The sequence below is a fragment of the Saccostrea cucullata genome, unplaced genomic scaffold (assembly GCF_032062105.1).
Source record: "Saccostrea cucullata isolate Sc308-1 unplaced genomic scaffold, CSIRO_AGI_Scuc_v1 ctg2995, whole genome shotgun sequence".
Taxonomy (NCBI): Eukaryota; Metazoa; Mollusca; class Bivalvia; order Ostreida; family Ostreidae; genus Saccostrea; species Saccostrea cuccullata.
In genome coordinates, this window is record NW_026934668.1 from 1322 (window position 1) to 19749 (window position 18428).

General features: G+C 31.8%; 2 protein-coding genes across 2 annotated transcripts; both read right to left on the reverse strand.

Moving 5' to 3' along the window:
• Window positions 1–367: 367 nt before the first annotated feature.
• Window positions 368–3637, reverse strand: LOC134241155 (uncharacterized). The gene is made up of 3 exons (XM_062723236.1): window positions 3466–3637; window positions 1409–1520; window positions 368–1274 (listed from the first exon to the last, which is right to left on the reverse strand). The coding sequence occupies exons 1-3, from the start codon at window positions 3635–3637 to the stop codon at window positions 1070–1072; spliced, it is 489 nt and encodes a 162-aa protein (XP_062579220.1). The 3' UTR covers window positions 368–1069.
• A 3038-nt stretch (window positions 3638–6675) lies between these two features.
• LOC134241152 (uncharacterized) lies at window positions 6676–10639 on the reverse strand. Its single transcript, XM_062723233.1, has 4 exons — window positions 10531–10639; window positions 7652–7885; window positions 7079–7333; window positions 6676–6885 (listed from the first exon to the last, which is right to left on the reverse strand). The coding sequence occupies exons 1-4, from the start codon at window positions 10607–10609 to the stop codon at window positions 6740–6742; spliced, it is 714 nt and encodes a 237-aa protein (XP_062579217.1). The 5' UTR covers window positions 10610–10639; the 3' UTR covers window positions 6676–6739.
• Between the last annotated feature and the right edge of the window lie 7789 nt (window positions 10640–18428).

Consider the following 18428-nt stretch of genomic DNA (forward strand, 5'->3'; position numbering starts at 1 on the left):
CGACATAGATAAATCGACACATTCATATTGTAAGGTACTTTAGAAATAAATAAGACAGTGAATGAAAATATATTGCGTAACGGCGTATCGCAGAATGAGATTGAGTCCCCTTCCAGTTAGATCTAAATCACAGGCATCAATTTAACAAACAATTTTGATGAAAGAAATTATGGATGTTTATTGAAAAAATGACAATAACAAAGAGATAAACACTGCTAAGACATATGCAAAGTAATGAAATAAATAGATTGCTAAGCTTGCATTTTCGCACACTCAGTTACAGAACAAGACTGGTTATTCAAGAAATTATGACTAAAATTAGGAATATCAAACACTTTATAGATGGTATAATTAAGGAAATGCTCTATTGAATGTTTTGAAAATTAATAATGTAATTTATACCCTTGAATAAGGAAACGTTGAAAAGGTTAATAAAATGAAAATTGTAACATATTTTCATCTTAAAACTTCTTTATCAACAATGTTTTCAGTTGTGTACATTTGCACTGCCCATTGGAAGATGATATCTTTGTTAAATGAATTGTGATTGCCTGAAAGAAATGGACTTTTGACGATATATTAATGTGCCATACGACTGAACATGAGAAAAAAATCGGGTCTGGTGGATATACAAATAATAGTCATATACTTCCGATCTCGCCATGATATTGCTACCCATTTTTATCACTCTGATTGTAATTCAAAGGCTCAAGATTGTAGAATCGCCCGCTTCCCCTAAAAAGGTTGTTGTTTTGGATTTTTTTTAAAAAGGAATCTACATTAATTAAATCAAATTGATCAACTTCAAGCTACATGTACCAATGATGTTCAAAATATATATAACAAAATACAACACTCTTTCGATTCATTGATATTAAATACCAAATATTCGAGTCCATTATTCAAATATAGTAGTAAAGAAAAGTCATTAAGGATTTTTTTGCGTCTTTCTTTTATATCATCACAATCAAAAGTTTTCGCTCGTTTGAATCTGTTTCACTTCCACAAACATCAGTCCATTTTTTCAATCAAAATACGTTTTACAGAACAGTTGCACAACACATCCCATTTATTTTTCATTTCTTAAATCAGGTCCTTCATCCCTCTGCTGTTGGAGTGAGTCATACAAAGAGGAGACCCTTAGAGCTTCAAGCTCCTGATAATCACCAACTACGTATCCGTCAGGATTATCGTAAATGACATTGGCTTCATTAAGTAGTGGGTTAGGCACTTCTGTTATCATTTTGTGTACATTCATTTTCTTTCTTCTATTTCTTGAAAATAATAAAAAAATATTTTATCGACAAATATATTTCAAACTCCAAGAAAATCTTCAATTTACTCCATTACATTGACGTAACCATACATATACTAAATTGGTTGAAAGATCACTGTTCATTTTACCTACCGCTTTAGGCAGAGTAAAGCCAGTAAGAAAGTGTTCAATGTAACCGAACCCAAGAAAGTTCCAACTACAACATAAAATCTGAACTGCCAATCTGGTTCATCGTGTGCGTTATCTACAAGGTAAAATCGTAAAACCTGCTTTTAAAAGGCAAAATATAAACAGCAATGTTTTGATATTGTTTTTGGTGAATAAATGCACTTTACAATCAAAATGTAAATGATTGAATCTGATTCAGCAGTATTTTAAAATGTAATCAAACAAGTATTCTGAGAGCAATTTTTATAAGCAATACATTTCCTACCGTTTTTCCCTATCCTCTTTAGGACAGAAGCTCGTTTGAATTTTAATTTAGTGAATCACGAACCCGATAGTAAAGACAATTATAAAAGAAAATTGCCAATATTTCATCAAAAACTCAATGACAGACTGACTGAGAGGAAAACTTTACTCCCCCACGGTTACACCGGTAGGAAACTAATAACATCATTTATTTAATTAAAATATTAAATCATGATGCTCGATAACATGAAAATGTGATTCAATATTCATAGTAAATTTCCACAATAAAAAAAAAACGAAATGCCACGGGATATTTTTTTTCAATCGTAATACCCATGATTATGATGATGTCCTTCGGACTATTTGTACAATTGGCACCATAACCTCACTGAAACATTGGTACCTATTAGTTGTTTCTTTTTTTGACGTCTGATAGTTAAAAAACAGATACATTTTAATCTTATTTGCTGTGTCGACCTGTTGAGGCAAGTGGAAACCCAAGCTTACATGATAAGAAACGTTTGAGCTTAAGTAATGTTAGGTTTATATTTATATATTTACATTTGCAAATGTTTTCCTTTATATAACACTACTGAAAGCAATCGTTTTATAACTGTATAAATACAAGTACGGGGTCAAAAGGTCATAGTTGTGCGTATGGATAAACGTTCGACGTAATTTCTCGGTGACGTCATAAAGGGTCGACGCGCGTTCAGTGGATTACATACATGCCGTTGGGTTTGAAAAAAATGCATTTCACACTTTTAAAGTCACAATCAGGCAAATTTAACATATGAATAAGTCACAAATGTAAATATAAGTAATAAGGTATCATTTTTTGAGTTTTATTGGGATGTAAAACGGGTTGGCACATGATCAAATCTTCCATAAAGTATGGGATTTGATCACGTGACCAACCCGTTTTACATCGCAATAAAACTCAAAAAATGATACCTTATTTCTTAATAACGATCTTAAAGGAATTGGAACAGCTACTGCTTTATACCATTAAAACATATTCGTCAAGCCCTGTACACTGTATCTGCCAGATATATATTATCTGATAATATGACATTTATTTCTATCATTGATATGATGTTAAATCCAAATACACTTAACATGTTTATTATGAAGTGTAAGGAAGAGCAACATACTGTAAACGTATTATATTTAAGGAATGAATTAAATAGCAACCCAAATTATACTGCTATAACCTGGGTGGAGGAGTTTACGCTTTTTTTAAACCACTTCGTGAAAATTAATGATAAATTTTCAATCATTAGGAATATGAAACAAGACAAATTCTCTCTATTAAACGCCTTCAAATTGTTCATATTTTAAACGGAAGGTCTAGCGAATTGATACGACTTTGACGTAAGTCATTGTGACGTAAGCAAACCAGATTATACAATTTAATTTTTTTTTATCCAATCAAATGACGCGTTACAACCAAAATTAAATTATTTGGCTGTGTATTCTTTTTAGCACCTTGGGCGGAAAGAAGCTTTCGCTAATTCAAGTACAACGCCAAATGTCTTGCACATATACTCCTAAATAACAACATTAAAATTGTGCTAATTTAGATATACGCTAACTTGTTCAAAAGTCAGTTCCCGCCAAATATCGTACACGTCAAATATAATACATTTACAGTATTCATGTAAATGGAACATTCTTACAGTAGTGGGGATTGTGAGTTTGATATCATTCTTCCATAAAAGAAAATAGCATATTAAAAATAAATATACTCCTACTCAGTTGCAAAAAAGTTTAGTTACCTAATTCACACTGAGGGCCCTCATTTTCGTTTTCACACAAATGACATTCTCCTTTTTCTCTCTGACAGCAACAGCAGTTATCAGGACAGGGAAGAAAAGAGTTTGGCACCAAGTATTCATTACTGCAGTCTAAAATATAACAGGAGGAAATTAAACAAGAATGTTTTATCATAACAACTGACCCATACTGTAAATAACAGTTGTTTTTTTGTTTTGTTTTTTTTTTGTTTTGCGATGCCTTATTTTCGCCAAATATTTATTTGGTAAATATTAGAGAGATAAAATTTCCCCGATCTGTGATTTCGCAATTTTGTGTGAGTAAACATGTTACATGTAAGTAGCAACACTTCAATTACAAACTCTTAGAAAAAAATATCTATTATTAAGTGACGTCTCGTCTGTCCTTAAGTGGATTTGTCGGTAAGCTGAATTTTGTGTGAAATATTTTTACCAGAGTCATAGCATATTTCTTTTCAAGCACATTTCGAGCTTACAGGGATGCAGTAAGTTTATTTACGTGATAAAATTTCGATAATAGTTGTGTTTATTACCTACGCCGACGCATTTTTTGTGAAACACTTTAAAGCTGATGTTAAATCCAAATACACTTAACATGTTTATTATGAAGTGTAAGGAAGAGCAATATACTGTAAACGTATTATATTTAAGGAATGAATTAAATAGCAACCCAAATCATACTGCTATAACTTGGGTGGAGGAGTTTACGCTTTTTTTAAACCACTTCGTGAAAATTAATGATAAATTTTCAATCATTAGGAATATGAAACAAGACAAATTCTCTCTATTAAACGCCCTCAAAGTGTTCATATTTTAAACGGAAGGTCTAGCGGATTGAAACGACTTTTACGTAAGTCATTGTGATGTACATGTAAGCAAACCAGATTATACAATTTAATTTTTTTTATATCCAATCAAATGACGCGTTACAACCAAAATTAAATTATTTGGCTGTGTATTCTTTTTAGCACCTTGGGCGGAAAGAAGCTTTCGCTAATTCAAGTACAACGCCAAATGTCTTGCACATATACTCCTAAATAAGAACATTAAAAATTGTGCTAATTTAGATATGCGCTAACTTGTTCAAGGACAGGGAAGAGAAGAGTTTGGCACAAAGTATTCATTGCTGCAGTCTAAAATATAACAGGAGGAAATTAAACAAGAATGTTTTATCATAACAACTGACCCATACTGTAAATAACAGTTTTTTTGCGATGCCTTATTTTCGCCAAATATTTATTTGGTAAATATAAGAGAGATAAAATTTCCCCGATCTGTGATTTCGCAATTTTGTGTGAGTAAACTTGTTACATGTAAGTAGCAACACTTCAATTACAAACTCTTAGAAAAAATTATCTATTATTAAGTAATGTCTCGTCTGTCCTTAAGTGGATTTGTCGGTAAGCTGAATTTTGTGTGAAATATTTTTTACCAGAGTCATAGCATATTTCTTTTCGAGCACATTTCGAGCTTACAGGGATGCAGCAAGTTTATTTACGTGATAAAAATTCGATAATAGTTGTGTTTATTACCTACGCCGACGCATTTTTTGTGAAACACTTTAAAAAGAGAAGTGATCGTCATGTAATCAAAGAGGTTATGTGATATCGTAATAAATATGTTATATATTACTTTTAGAACTCTCTATGTGAATGTGAATATGAATACATGTACTTTAGTATATTAAAATAAAACTCAAAAACAACTTTGTAATGTAGTTTTGCGTTTTAAATGCATTTAAATCCCGGGGAGCTTTAACATTACTGCGTGATTCCTCGATCTTGTTCCTTATTTCTTTTGTAATTGTTGAAACCCAAGATGAATTAAGACTAAATATATCAATAATTAATTTATTAGCAATCTTTCATGAGGTTTGCAGCATTGTTTAAATATCTTAATGCTTCTTTAGTTTTTATGTGGAAAAACTTGACAAGATACATCGAGAGTATATATGCCTTTGCAATAAATCGATGTAGCAGGGACTTTCTATTGCTTTTTTAAGAAATCTGCATACAAAAACACGACAGTATAACTAGTCTTGAGAATGTATAGTCATTGTATAAACAAGATAGTAAAATAGACAATGCATCCAAGTTAATGGTCTTTTATATAACTGCAAATCATATTTCATTTGAGAGCAAAAGACATTTTTTTTTTTTACAAAATGTGACTTGATCAGCGTCCCACTGTGTATAAATAGCGATTTTTTTGAGAGATGACGTCACATTGACAAGCGCATTGCGATCGATGAATCGTATATATATTATTGTGTTGGATTTTACAAACAACAACATTGGGTGTACATGTAATTATAAGTGTTTAAGTAGTCTACTGCAATCCAGCCGTTTGAAATAACAAAGAATTTCATTTTATAGTACTTTGAATAACTTATATTATGTTTGACGTCGTAGTAAATACTTCTCGTATACATTATATCCTGCCTCCTTATTGTAACCTTACATGTAACTGTGCTGCATATACATTACTCAGATTTAATCTGGTTTTGAAGTTTGATGCAATATCTATTTAATCTAATACTTAAATAAAAAATATTGTTTTTATACATGAAAAAATAAGTTAGTTTTACAACAATTATCTTTTCACTCATGCTTTATTATGGATTTAAAGAAACAAATAGTTAAATGATTTAAGAACGATCGTTGCAGATAGGTAGAATTTTGAATATCGTCACCACGTTTACATTTCATAAATTATTCAGATTGTACTTTATTTTGCTTTGCCGTCCGAAACAGTTTAATTCATACAAGTTTAATTGTTTTCATAAATTTAAATTAGAAAGCAATTATATTTAATTGAGCAATTCAGCGCATTTGGTGTCAAGCTGAAAAATTTTATGTCTACGACATACTGTTTGGTTATACGATTGATTGGCGCTGTCGACGGTTACACCCTGGGCGACTACACAAAGAGAGGGTACACTAGGCCGTGGCCTTGTTGAGATACTCGGTTTTCTGTATCTAGTCAGCACTGCAGACGCTTAAGTCGCTTTGATTAGTGATGAACATCATATCAAGGACGTTGTGACAAGCACAAATGGGTACCCGTAGGGCGTGGACCGTTAAACACAAGAGATGGGTGAGGAAGGCTTTAGGAGTGTGAACGATAATAATTATAAAAAAATGTTTCTAAATTTGATCTCGTATATTTGTATATATTTGGTTTGATATATATAATTGTATACATATATAGAACTTGTTATCATGGATCAAGCACAGGGTGTCATGTCATACTGAAATTAATATTCTTTCTTACTTAATACTCTCTGAGGTCCCTGATATCCGTATATATTATGCAGACATACTCCAGACTCTATATGACAATGTCTGCAATTGTAAGGACAAGAGAGAGAACAATTAAATCCATAATATCCCGTCTTGCAACCTGGAAATATATATAAAAAATGGTATATATTGTGTTGATAATAAAATGTAAGATAAGAAATTCTGAAATGCTACCAAAACAAAAATATTTTTTATGATCAGAAAAAAAACAACATCACTGCTGTCTTGGGATGCTAAAACATTTTAAATTTAATAACTTTTTTTTCTGTTTTGAAGCGCGGTATAAAGTTTACCATAAACCTCCATCTTACAAAGGTCAGTGAAAGCTGTACTGGAATAATCCTCAGGATATTTAACTCCTGGAAGTCTCTCATTATAGTAGATGACGTACTGCCCATGGATTGGACAAGATATATCAACAATGGTCGGTATCGTAGATTTGGTATATTTTGTATCATGGAAGCAAAGGTAACCGTCTAAATGGTTGGTTGTATTTGATACATAAACATAAAATCCTAAATTTCTTTTCATAAACTGATCAGGCGTATCTGCAATTGGAAAATGTACATTTCACAAAGCATTTTTTTTCATTCTTTTTTTTTTACCTTTTTGAAAAATAAATGAAAACTTCTCATATTCAGCTAGTATTTTAACTGTTTTGTGTAATCAAGAGGCAATGCAGGAAAAGGATATATATGGAAATGTCGGCCAAACTTTGTTTTTAAAAACATAATTATACTTTGAATTATTTTTCCTTGTGTGTGATAACATAGTTCATTTTATTTCTAAATAAGATACCATTCATTTTAAATCATATTTTTTAATGAAAGTTTTCCTTAATTCATAATTGCAATCCATGACAGTACCTAACTTGTTATTATCGTTTCTGAGATAAATCCTTATGTCATGAATGCTAAAGACTGATGCTAGGTTCACCCAAAAGGTGGAAGGGCCGTTTTGTCCAACTGATAAAGCACATTGACCTCCCCTCCCTTCGAGATTCGATTTCAATCCATCGACGGCGTTACTGGAGTGGAATAATTGGTTTCCTACTTTATACTGATTTGCTTGCCATGTTGGTTTATTCAAAGCCAGATTCACTGAAATGTATGTTTCTGTATTAACATTAGTTTGTCTATAAATCAAACTTAAGAGTATAATGATATTCTTAATAATATATATTCCATGCCAGTTATTTCACGGTTGCACAACCCTTACCTTGATCATAACTTGTTTAACCGTGGATTTCCATATCAGTATAAGATATAGCCTGGTCCGCTGTCTCATTCTTGCCAAGGCAAGAGAGTCAGGTGGATTACATTCCATGTTTTCCTTTGATTCGTTAGAACAATGCACGTTAAATCGTGGGTTTTTCAGTTATTACCGTTAATTATGGAAATAAATATCGATGTAACAATCAAACATTACGTCGACGACGTAGAAAAATACGTCACAGTGAACGTCTTCAACGGAAGTGCAGCCATATTCCACGTCAAAATGAGCTTAGATTTAGGGCAGATTCGCTCTGAATCCATTTTACTGTACTCCACCTGGCCCAGGTAAAGCGAAGTTTACGAAGCAAGACAGAGACATGGAACCAGGCTGTATAAGATATTGAGATCAAGGATTAATTTAACCGATCCCTTGAAGAAGTCCTTCCGATTTTGCAAATTCTACAAACATTTGATATTGTATCGTGTTTTTTGACTAAAACCTGTTTGCTAAGTTTTTTTTCTAAATGAGGCGTAGATTGTAGATTAGAGTAACTCTGCATCCTTTAATGCGATTCTTTTATTATTATTTCCCTTCATTTTCCTTGATCCCTTAACAATTTTTCTTTTAAATATAATGTGATAGGAGCGTAATGTTAATACCAAATGTAAAAGAAAACATCATTACTACATCGATAAATGTACGATACTAACTATAAGGAGGAAAAAATGTTACAATTTGAATAATTAATCATATGCATAATATTCGATCTAATTAAACAACAAAAAAATGAAACAAAAAAAAAAGAAATGAAATAGACAGGCCGTTTCATTGCCTTATATTAATAAATTGCTTCATTTTACAATGAGTTTAGGTTAAAGCAGTGTTACAAGATAGAATATACTTGCATAATTTTCTGAATTTTATAAAGCTCGATTTCCGTGTAGGGATTAAAAGTTTACTTGAAAGTACAAAAATGAACGATGCACGGAAGGAAACTGAAAAACCACATGCATGGCCAAATAAGGATGATAAAACGTTTCAGGAACAGTAGATCTACTGTGCATTGATCAGTGCTGTAAAAAGACTCATTTGTTGCATGCTGAAATTAAAACAATACAGAAAAGAACAAGCTAATTCAGAGAATTTGTGCCCCCGCTTAAGGAAAAAGTAAACCATGCGCAGTTCGGGGGAGGGGGGGGGGGGGTCGGATCCCCTTGACTGAATTTGTAGAATTATTAAATGTGTACATGTATACAGAAGAAAATAAAATATGCCAATATGGATAATTTATAAAAATTTGATTGCTTATACTTTATTATGTGTATAATAGAAGATTCTTCTTATATGGGATATTTATCACAACTGTAATGATGATTGTATGAGTTTGTACAAGCCAGACCTCATATATTTTTCATTTCAGATGCTGAATACTATCATTTAATAAAAAGATAATATTTCGAAAAAAAGAAAAATTGGATCGTCCGAGATGAGAACCCGAGCGCTCTCACGTATGAAGCGAGAGACATACCACTAGACCACGGAACTGCTTTAAACCGATAGAAATTATATGCAAAGAAGAAGTCACATACATGTATATTTTCATATTCGATATTGTCAAAATTTTACACAATTAATGCATGGTGTCTAATTTAACCTTTATTAAACAGTTCTAATAGATGTAATTAGAATATAAAGTCCACCGAGAACCTGTTTTATACGTAATAACTCTCCCCATGCTTAAAAAATAGCGACATGTAATGAAATAAATACTAATAAAACAAACGGGACACCTTGAGAGGAGTAAGAGATGTCCTAGGGAGTTTTGGTATACAATTACATTACAAAAACTCAAAATCTTCTTGAAATATCGTTCGGAAAGGATAGTGTTTCAAACAGATATCATGTATCAATTTACGAGCTTGAACTTTGATCTTTTGACCTCAAAATCAATAGGGGGCTTTGTCAGGTCACAGGGAGTTGTTTTGTAAAATTTCATTGCAAAAGCTTCAAGGGTTCTCGAGATATTGCACGGAAACGAAAGTGTTATAACAGACAGAATTTTTGAATTTTTGACCTTGAGCTTCGACCATTTGACCTAAAAATCAATAGGGTTCCTCTTTTGTCCATAGGGTGTTGATATGCAAAATTTCATTGCGAAAGCTCAAAGGGTTCTTGAGATATCGTGTGGAAATGAAAGCGTTACAGACAGACAGAATGACAGACGGACGGACAGACGGACGGACGGACGAACCAAAATTAATATCCCCCACTTTTCAAGCGGGGACAAATATAATTTACAGCTGAAACGTGTGTTCTCTCTGAATCTATATCAATGTTCAATTAATTTTGAAACAATTCCATTGGCTGTAGAGAAGATTCTGCCAACGTGAAATATCAAATCCCTAGCTTCAACCAATCAAAAACTATTGGAAAGTTAAAGTTTTTTTGGCGAACAGAAAAAAACCAGAGGGATAGAGTATAAACTATATGATCCAGGATCATCGATTAAGATTGTGCATAAAACACTTACCATAAGCATGACATTGTGTACACAAAACTGAAAATGTTAAACACAATATTCCCACCTTAGTTAACGACATTTCAAACATTGTATTAAATATTGGTTGGTAAAAAGAAAAACTTCGGAAAATAAATGAATATCAGAGATACTTTTTATAAGGAACTGATAAGTTCTTTTCATAATAAACTTATGAATATGCATAAACGTTGAAAAAATCAAACAATATGTAGCTTTGTTTATTCTATACAGGATATGTCAGTTGCAACACTGATGAGGAAACATAATGGTACGATACATAGATCGAAAACTCCTGAAGCATCAGACCTTCAACACTTTTACTGGCAAGTACCGGTTGCTTAGATAATACTGTACTCAAAGTCAGATGATACAAACTGGTCCATAATGTTAGAAATAAAGGTCAAGTTTTGCTATATAAAATGAATAAGTTTCACAGCTTACTTTTGAATTTTGTTTTCAAGGTGCACATAAATGGAATTAAAAGTAAAAAAGAAATATATTGTATGGAAATATAAGGGTAGTTTCAAAAGGGAAGAATATTGAACATCACAAAAGTTTTCCATTTTCTTTATATTCATTATTTGCATCATTTGCAATAAAATTATGTTCAAACAAAAATTCAATCCACGCATCCATTTTTGTTTGTATCATCTAACCTTCAGGTACACTGTCATATATCTTCAGTAATAACAAGAAAGAAAAGAAAATAAAAGCATAAAGTTTCATTCTTTCCTGTTATGAAGACTTCTTATGATCCAACTTTGAAATAAAGGTTTAATATTGAAGACTAAACTCACCCGCAATAGTGAAAAAAAAAATACTGAATTAAAAGTAACACTTGGCATTAAATATGGATTATATAATGGATAGGAAATAAACTTTTTTTAATCCTTCAAATAAAAACATTACAATTTTTTAAGTAACTCAAAATAGTATAAAATTGATATTAATATTTTGAGTCAAATAAAGATATTGAAGATACAAACATGTTCCTTTGATATCAAAATCATAGTATATCAATGAATGTAGGCTAGTAACAATATCGAGGAAAAAATGTTACATTATTAATTGTTTTATAGTGTACATGTTATTCAGTCATATTAACTAAACGTGGAACAAAAAAAAAATGGAGAAGCCGTTTTTGCCTTATACATGTATTAATAAATTGCTTTATTTTGCAATAACTGAAGGTTGAAACCAGTGTTACACGATAGAATATGATTGCATAATTTCCTGAATTTTATAAAGCACGTTGTAAGGAAATATAGTTGATTTAAAAGTAGAAGAGTGAAAACTCACATATATGGCCAAAGATATGGATGATAAAACACACACACACACACACACAAGATCAGACACAGTAGATCAACTGTATGGTGATCAGTGCTGTAAAAAAAGACAAGAACGTTTATATTTAGTTAAAATATTATTTTCATAGAATTTACAATTTATATATATTCTCTGAGATTTTTTAAAGATTGTTAAATCGTAGAATATTGAAGTAATATATATTTTGATATGATATTCATAATCGAAAAAAGAAAGAAAAATAAATCGAAAAATAATATGACGTCAACACCAAATAAACGCAAGGATATTGTTAGTCAAAATAACACATGTTGGCTCATAGTGAAACAGATTAATAATTAAAGTAAGTTTTTGTATACTTGAAATAATAGAGAATGCAAAGTACTGTACTGTTCAAAAATGCGATAAACATTTTATTCATTCTATCCAAGAACGTTTTTTTTTACGCTATTAAACGAAGGATTACTATTGCGGGAAATGCTTCATTTTACTATCAGTTCGATTCAGTTGATATTTAGACTAGTATTACCCAATAGAATATGAATACACAATTAACTGAGTTTTATAAGATTTATTTTTCGTTTTAGAATTAAAAGTTTATTTGAAAGTACATGAGTGGACGGTGCACGAAATGAATTAAAAAACTAACATGTATGATCACAAAATAGAAAAACACCGACATCTTACGAACGAACGTAACCAAAAACGGGGATCAGTCATTGTACTCTATTGTATTCATGGTTGAATTATTGAATTCTTCAATTTTATTGGGATTTCGATAGATAAAATCCCCACAAGATACCTCAAATCCACGTCTTGTTGTAGTGGCTACCGTGACGCTACAATACATTTCATTGGACATTTAAACGAGCAAAGGGGTTCGAGAAGGGAAATGAAAGGAAAATTTTAAAAAATGTCATTCTGTGGCATGTAATAAAAAATAATAGTATGTGCGGATCTAGTAGGGGTCGAAGGGGGGGGGGAGGTACTTTTCGAAGGGCGGTCGGGACAATAAGGAGTTATGGTCTAAAATCAATTTGCAAAAACCCAAAAACTTTAAAGAAATTCTTGTTCAAAATGCCATATGCTGCGAAAAATAAAATTCTTATGGCTTTAATACACAGGTATTATAGCCATATCATAAATCCAGGGGGATGCCCGTTCGTAATTTGTCGGTTGATAAAGCGTCTTCTTACAAACATGTACCTTAAAAGATATTTTTCAATTTGACTGTAAAAGCTCAAAGGCTTTTCGAGATATTGCTCGAAACAAAAGTGTAACAGACAGACAGAATTATAAAACGAACGGGCAGACTGAAATTAATATCCCCAACTTTCGGGAGGGGGGGGGGTCGGTCAAAATAACTCTGTGTGTGGTCAAAAGTATAAAGTATATATTCCAATTTTATATTTTGACGATTAATACATGGTTAACAAACAATGACATACTGGAGCATAACTTTAAGACAAAGAAAAGAACTTTACTAAGAAAAATGCACAACCCTATATAAATACATATTTTCAGCTTTTTTTATAATCCACATATATAAAAAGATACACATCATATACACACGTTCGTTTATACATGTAGGAACGGGGTTGAGGGGTTGGGGATTTCCGCCCCCCCCCCCCCCCCCCCAATGAAGTCGATAAATAAACAATGTAATATTATAGAAAACTTAGCTACTGTATACTTGTGCCCCCTCAATAAAAAAAAAATTTCATTTTGGCTTCCTAAGGAATTGTTGAGTCTTTAAATTAAAAAAGTTTGGTTGTGCCCCCCCCCAAACTGAAATTGCATGCTTCATGCCTGTTGCATATATAAAATAAAAGCGGCCCAAGATAATTTAATTAAGATCGCCATTTAATACATCATCTAAGAAGATACTGTCTACCATGAATGCTCGTTTATGTCTTTGGGGTGATATTTTAATAAATTAAAAAAAGAATATCTCTCTCTCTCTCTCTCTAGATCTCAATGCAAGACACTTTATAAAGCGCACTACCTATTTACTTGATTGCACGGATTTATTTTTTAAGCTTTCCCCATATGAATAAGGCACACACTACGAGTAGTTTGTAAACGTTTAATCACTGACGCATGACAAACGTGTTTCCTAATCTGTCTAAAGTATTATGGTGTATTTTCTTTTATTTGTTCGCTTTTTAAAACATTGTAAATGATTACAATAAATTTGACATGAGCGATTTTCAATTACAAAGTTGTTAAAACACTATCCGTTCTATTTTACACATATACTTATTTCTTCCGATTTTGAACTTTGTATGGGTGCAATCACTGGTCCCAAGAAAACTATAGAGATACGGGAAGTTAGGGCGAGTTACGTTCGTTCGTAAGATGTCGGTGTTTTTCTAATAAGGGTGATATAGAGTATTAAGGAACAGTACATCAGCTGTATGGTGATCGACGCTGTAAAAAGATAACACATTAGCTGCTAAAATTACAACAACAGGGAAAAGAAGCTACTGTGATCGAAAATTATATAATATAACTTTTACTTACGTTTTATATCATGACCTTTTATATTTGGGAAGAATATTATAGATTTTCCTATTGACGGGTTATGCGAACAAATATACTCTGCGATTTTTAAAAAGATTATTAATCCTAGAAAACTGAAGTAATGCATATCTTGATATGATATTTATCATTGAAAAAAAAAATAACAGAAAAAAATGTGACGTTAACATGCTGTATACAAATGGTTATTGTAAGTCAAAATAATGTCAATACCAGTAATAAAAAAAGAGAAAAAAAAATTCTACAATATGCCCCAGGATCAAATGGTCACAGAGGACATGTAAGAACATTTTCCATTGTATTTGTCATAAAAAGTAATTAATTAAAATATCCATGTTAGCACTTTTAGTATGGTAAATACCCACGACTGGACTACTTAGCAACTGTATAGTACATGTAGCAGCAGCAATCTGTGACAGCAGTAAAGATACCCCGTCCCCAAAAGTAAGATTTTATATCATCAAACAGAGATTGTGAATCCTAACGTCAACACAGGAAATGATTATGTTTTCTTAACAGAGTCTACTGTGTTATTTCATTGCTGCTGTATCTATTGATTTTGTTCCATTCATGAAGTGTGATACGAGAAATAATGTTGATCCTAGCTAGATGCAAATATACAAAAACACGTTAGTTTTTTCGATTGCCTTTTCTTCTCAAATGCATGTTTACAATATAACGATCAGGAAGATATACAATTTAGAAACAAGTTGTATTATTCAGCAATTTTCTTTATTGTAAAAATATCTTTAAAACTAATCATTTGATGTGAAAAAGAGAAAAGTCACTTCCTCCATTCTTATTGATGAATTGTTTTTCTCTCTGATCAGTAGTTCTTTTAAATTGTTGCACATGTAATAGGAAGACATATTTTGATTAAATGAGGGAGATTTTTAAAATGTGTTTAAGGGAAATGGAGTTCCACTGACAGAAACAAACTCGTTATGTATAAGCAAGATGAATGTACGAGATTCATTAAAAAAAAATACGAAGACAATGCTCCTCATATTCATATTAATCTTTCATGGCACCTGACCCCTCCTCTGATGTTTCGGAGGTCCGTTTTAGTTCTGCTCTTATTTTGTATTGTTTTATGGAATTTGAGACTGAATATTGTTTCGTTATCTCTACATCCTACTATTACAAGATTAAAGATCAACACATTTTCGGAAATAAAAACATTTATATTTATGGTTTATGGGAGAGCTCTGTATCACTAGTAATTTCTTTTGAGATACTTTTCATCTTTTTTTTTAAATCACCATTCCAATATTTTAATACTTAAAGAGTTATCATTCTATGATGTAAGTGAACTATAATCTGTACAAAAATAAATGAGTACTCCATAAATACACTAAAACGTTTGATAAGCTGTTCTGATGATACATTTGGAATAAACTGTGAGCAGAATTGTAATAAATACTGTGGCGTACATTATCAATGTCACAGAACAACAGGAGAATAAGAGGGAGGATGTCAACCAGGTTTGGAGGAATCTCGGTGCGATCAAGGTAGAACAAATTTTGGGGTCCACCGTTTTGTCCAATATGATATGATTTTATTTTCAATTCATATCCCCAAAACTGGCAAGGAGCACATGGCGGGTATGACCTGTCGCCAGGAGATGCTTACTCCTCCATGGCACCTGATCTCACCTCTGATGTTTGCTCTTCTCCTATTTTGAATGTTCAAAAATTCATCAATTAAAAGAATATCTACTAAAACTAAGGACGCTATTTTACTTCATGTAAAATTTCCATATTTAGATTGTTTTCATAAACTAATATTGTTTTTTTTCTAGAAATACATTGCACAGAAAATAGATATGGTAAAAACTGCATCTATTTACGTTTAGTCAGGAAGGGTATCAAAAAAATTATATATACAGTAAAACTCGGTTATAACGAAGTCGCTGAGATCTATGAAATCACTTCGCTATATCCGTAATTCGTTGTAACCGTATAAGAAATACATTAAATTTATATAGCTGGGGATCCAAAATGACTTCGCTATATCCATAAATTCGCTATATCCTTGTTCGTACTAAAGTAGTTTTACTGTATAGGTTAACCGCACATTTTTGTAAAAAAAAATTTCACCTTTTAAAGAAAAATGACTTGCAATGCATATATGTGCATTTAAAAAAGAACTAAATCATTTTTTTTAAACTGACTAGATGCATTTACTTTTTGTTCCATACAAAACGATATCTTTTAATTTGTCAGTTCTATCCTGATTTCTTTTTTCCATGATATTTTTCTTTCATTTACTCATTTTAAACCGTTTTTAATAAAGGCTATCGTGGATATACATGTAATTGTGGACAGACGTGCAGTCTTTTTTGCAAGTCATCACGTGATTGTAACCACGTGACTGGACATTGTAAAGAAGGATATATTGGTGAATGACCAGGTTTGAAACGTTTGCAAGGTCCGTATCCGTAGATTTAATTGTAAAAGTAAGTGTGTTAAAAGTGTTTCACAGTGAATATTAAATGTGTCATTGTGTGTTCTTTGTAATTATTTTTTTTAATGCAGGCTGTATTTATGAAAACAGAGAATGCATTTTTATTCAATACAGTCGCAGAGAACAGCCGTCCACCTTCTTTGAATTTCAACTTTGTTTTATATTCGACTCCTTTAAATTAAATTCCACAAATATAAAACCAAAATTCTCTTAAAGAATAGAAAAATTAAAAAAAAAAAAAAAATGAAAGGACCTTGATCTTTGAACTTAAGAAAACGTATAAGGTCAAAGGTCAAGGGCTACAACGCAATTGACCCCAAGCCTCTACTATTTATACTTTTAGAGTTATGAGGCTTAATAGGAAGTGCAAAGTTGTAAAAGGGCGATAATTCTTATAAGGGGTCATCAGATCCTTTCGCACTGAATAGATTGAAATTGTGCCTAAGGACCCTGAAGACATTAGTGAAGGTTTCGTGTTTCTACGGTTTACGGTTTTGAATCAGTAGCGATAACAATGTTTTTAGCGCAAGGGGCAATTACTTTTAAAATGGTCAATCTTAGGGGACAAGAATGAAATCTTTGAAAGAGTTTTAAGAGTACATGTGAAAGTCAACACATAGATAGTAGATGTTAAAGGACATAAAATTTCTCATATTTGGTATGACCTTGACCTTTGACCTTGATATAAATTTAAAGGTAAAAGGTAGGGATGGCAATCGATTGCAGAATTGTTAATCGATTAACCGCAAAACGTTCCGACCGATTATCCGGTTAGTCGTATCAAGATATACATTTTGAAATTTTCTTTTCATTTACACAAGAAGGCTAAATGGAGACATTAGAAGTTACATTCTGTATATTATTTGATCGGGGAATTTTGTGTACATCGGAGTATATATTTTATTTCATTTTCAATAGAAAAAAAAATGTAGAAAACCATGAATCTTGCTTTAGAAATCAGACAGGGATAATTTTTCAACGCAGACGTCAAAGAAACTAATTCTGCATTGTCATTATAATCAAAACTGTATTAGAACTCTCGCTTTATTTACAGTTTACTGCGTTCTCTCTAATAATTTGATTTAATAGATAACGGCAAAATAAAGACATACCATAACTAAAAGTGCTTAACGGTGATGTTTGTAATATCATTAAAAAATCACAGGACTATCTGAATAACGGCATGATTGTTAAATTGCTATAACAGTAAATAATTAACTCTTTAAGAATTGACCAATTACCCCTGCGATCTCAATCTGGATAGCTATAATTACCTCCAAATATTCTTAATTATAGATGTGTATAAACACTAAATAAACACCTACGCAGCGGTTTCCTTTCTAAAAAAAGGAGAAGAAGGAATTTTAAGGAAACTACGTTCAAATTTATATAAATTTAATTTTTTCCGACTTACCGATTGCGGATTTTGTAACCGATTGCCATCACTCCGACCGATTAATCGATTAACCGGTTACGAATTGCCATCCCTAGTAAAAGGTATTTTAATCTTTTGCAGTTGATTTCATGTCTCTACGACTTCTCGTTTTGAAAATTGTTAATTTTTTGTAAAATTT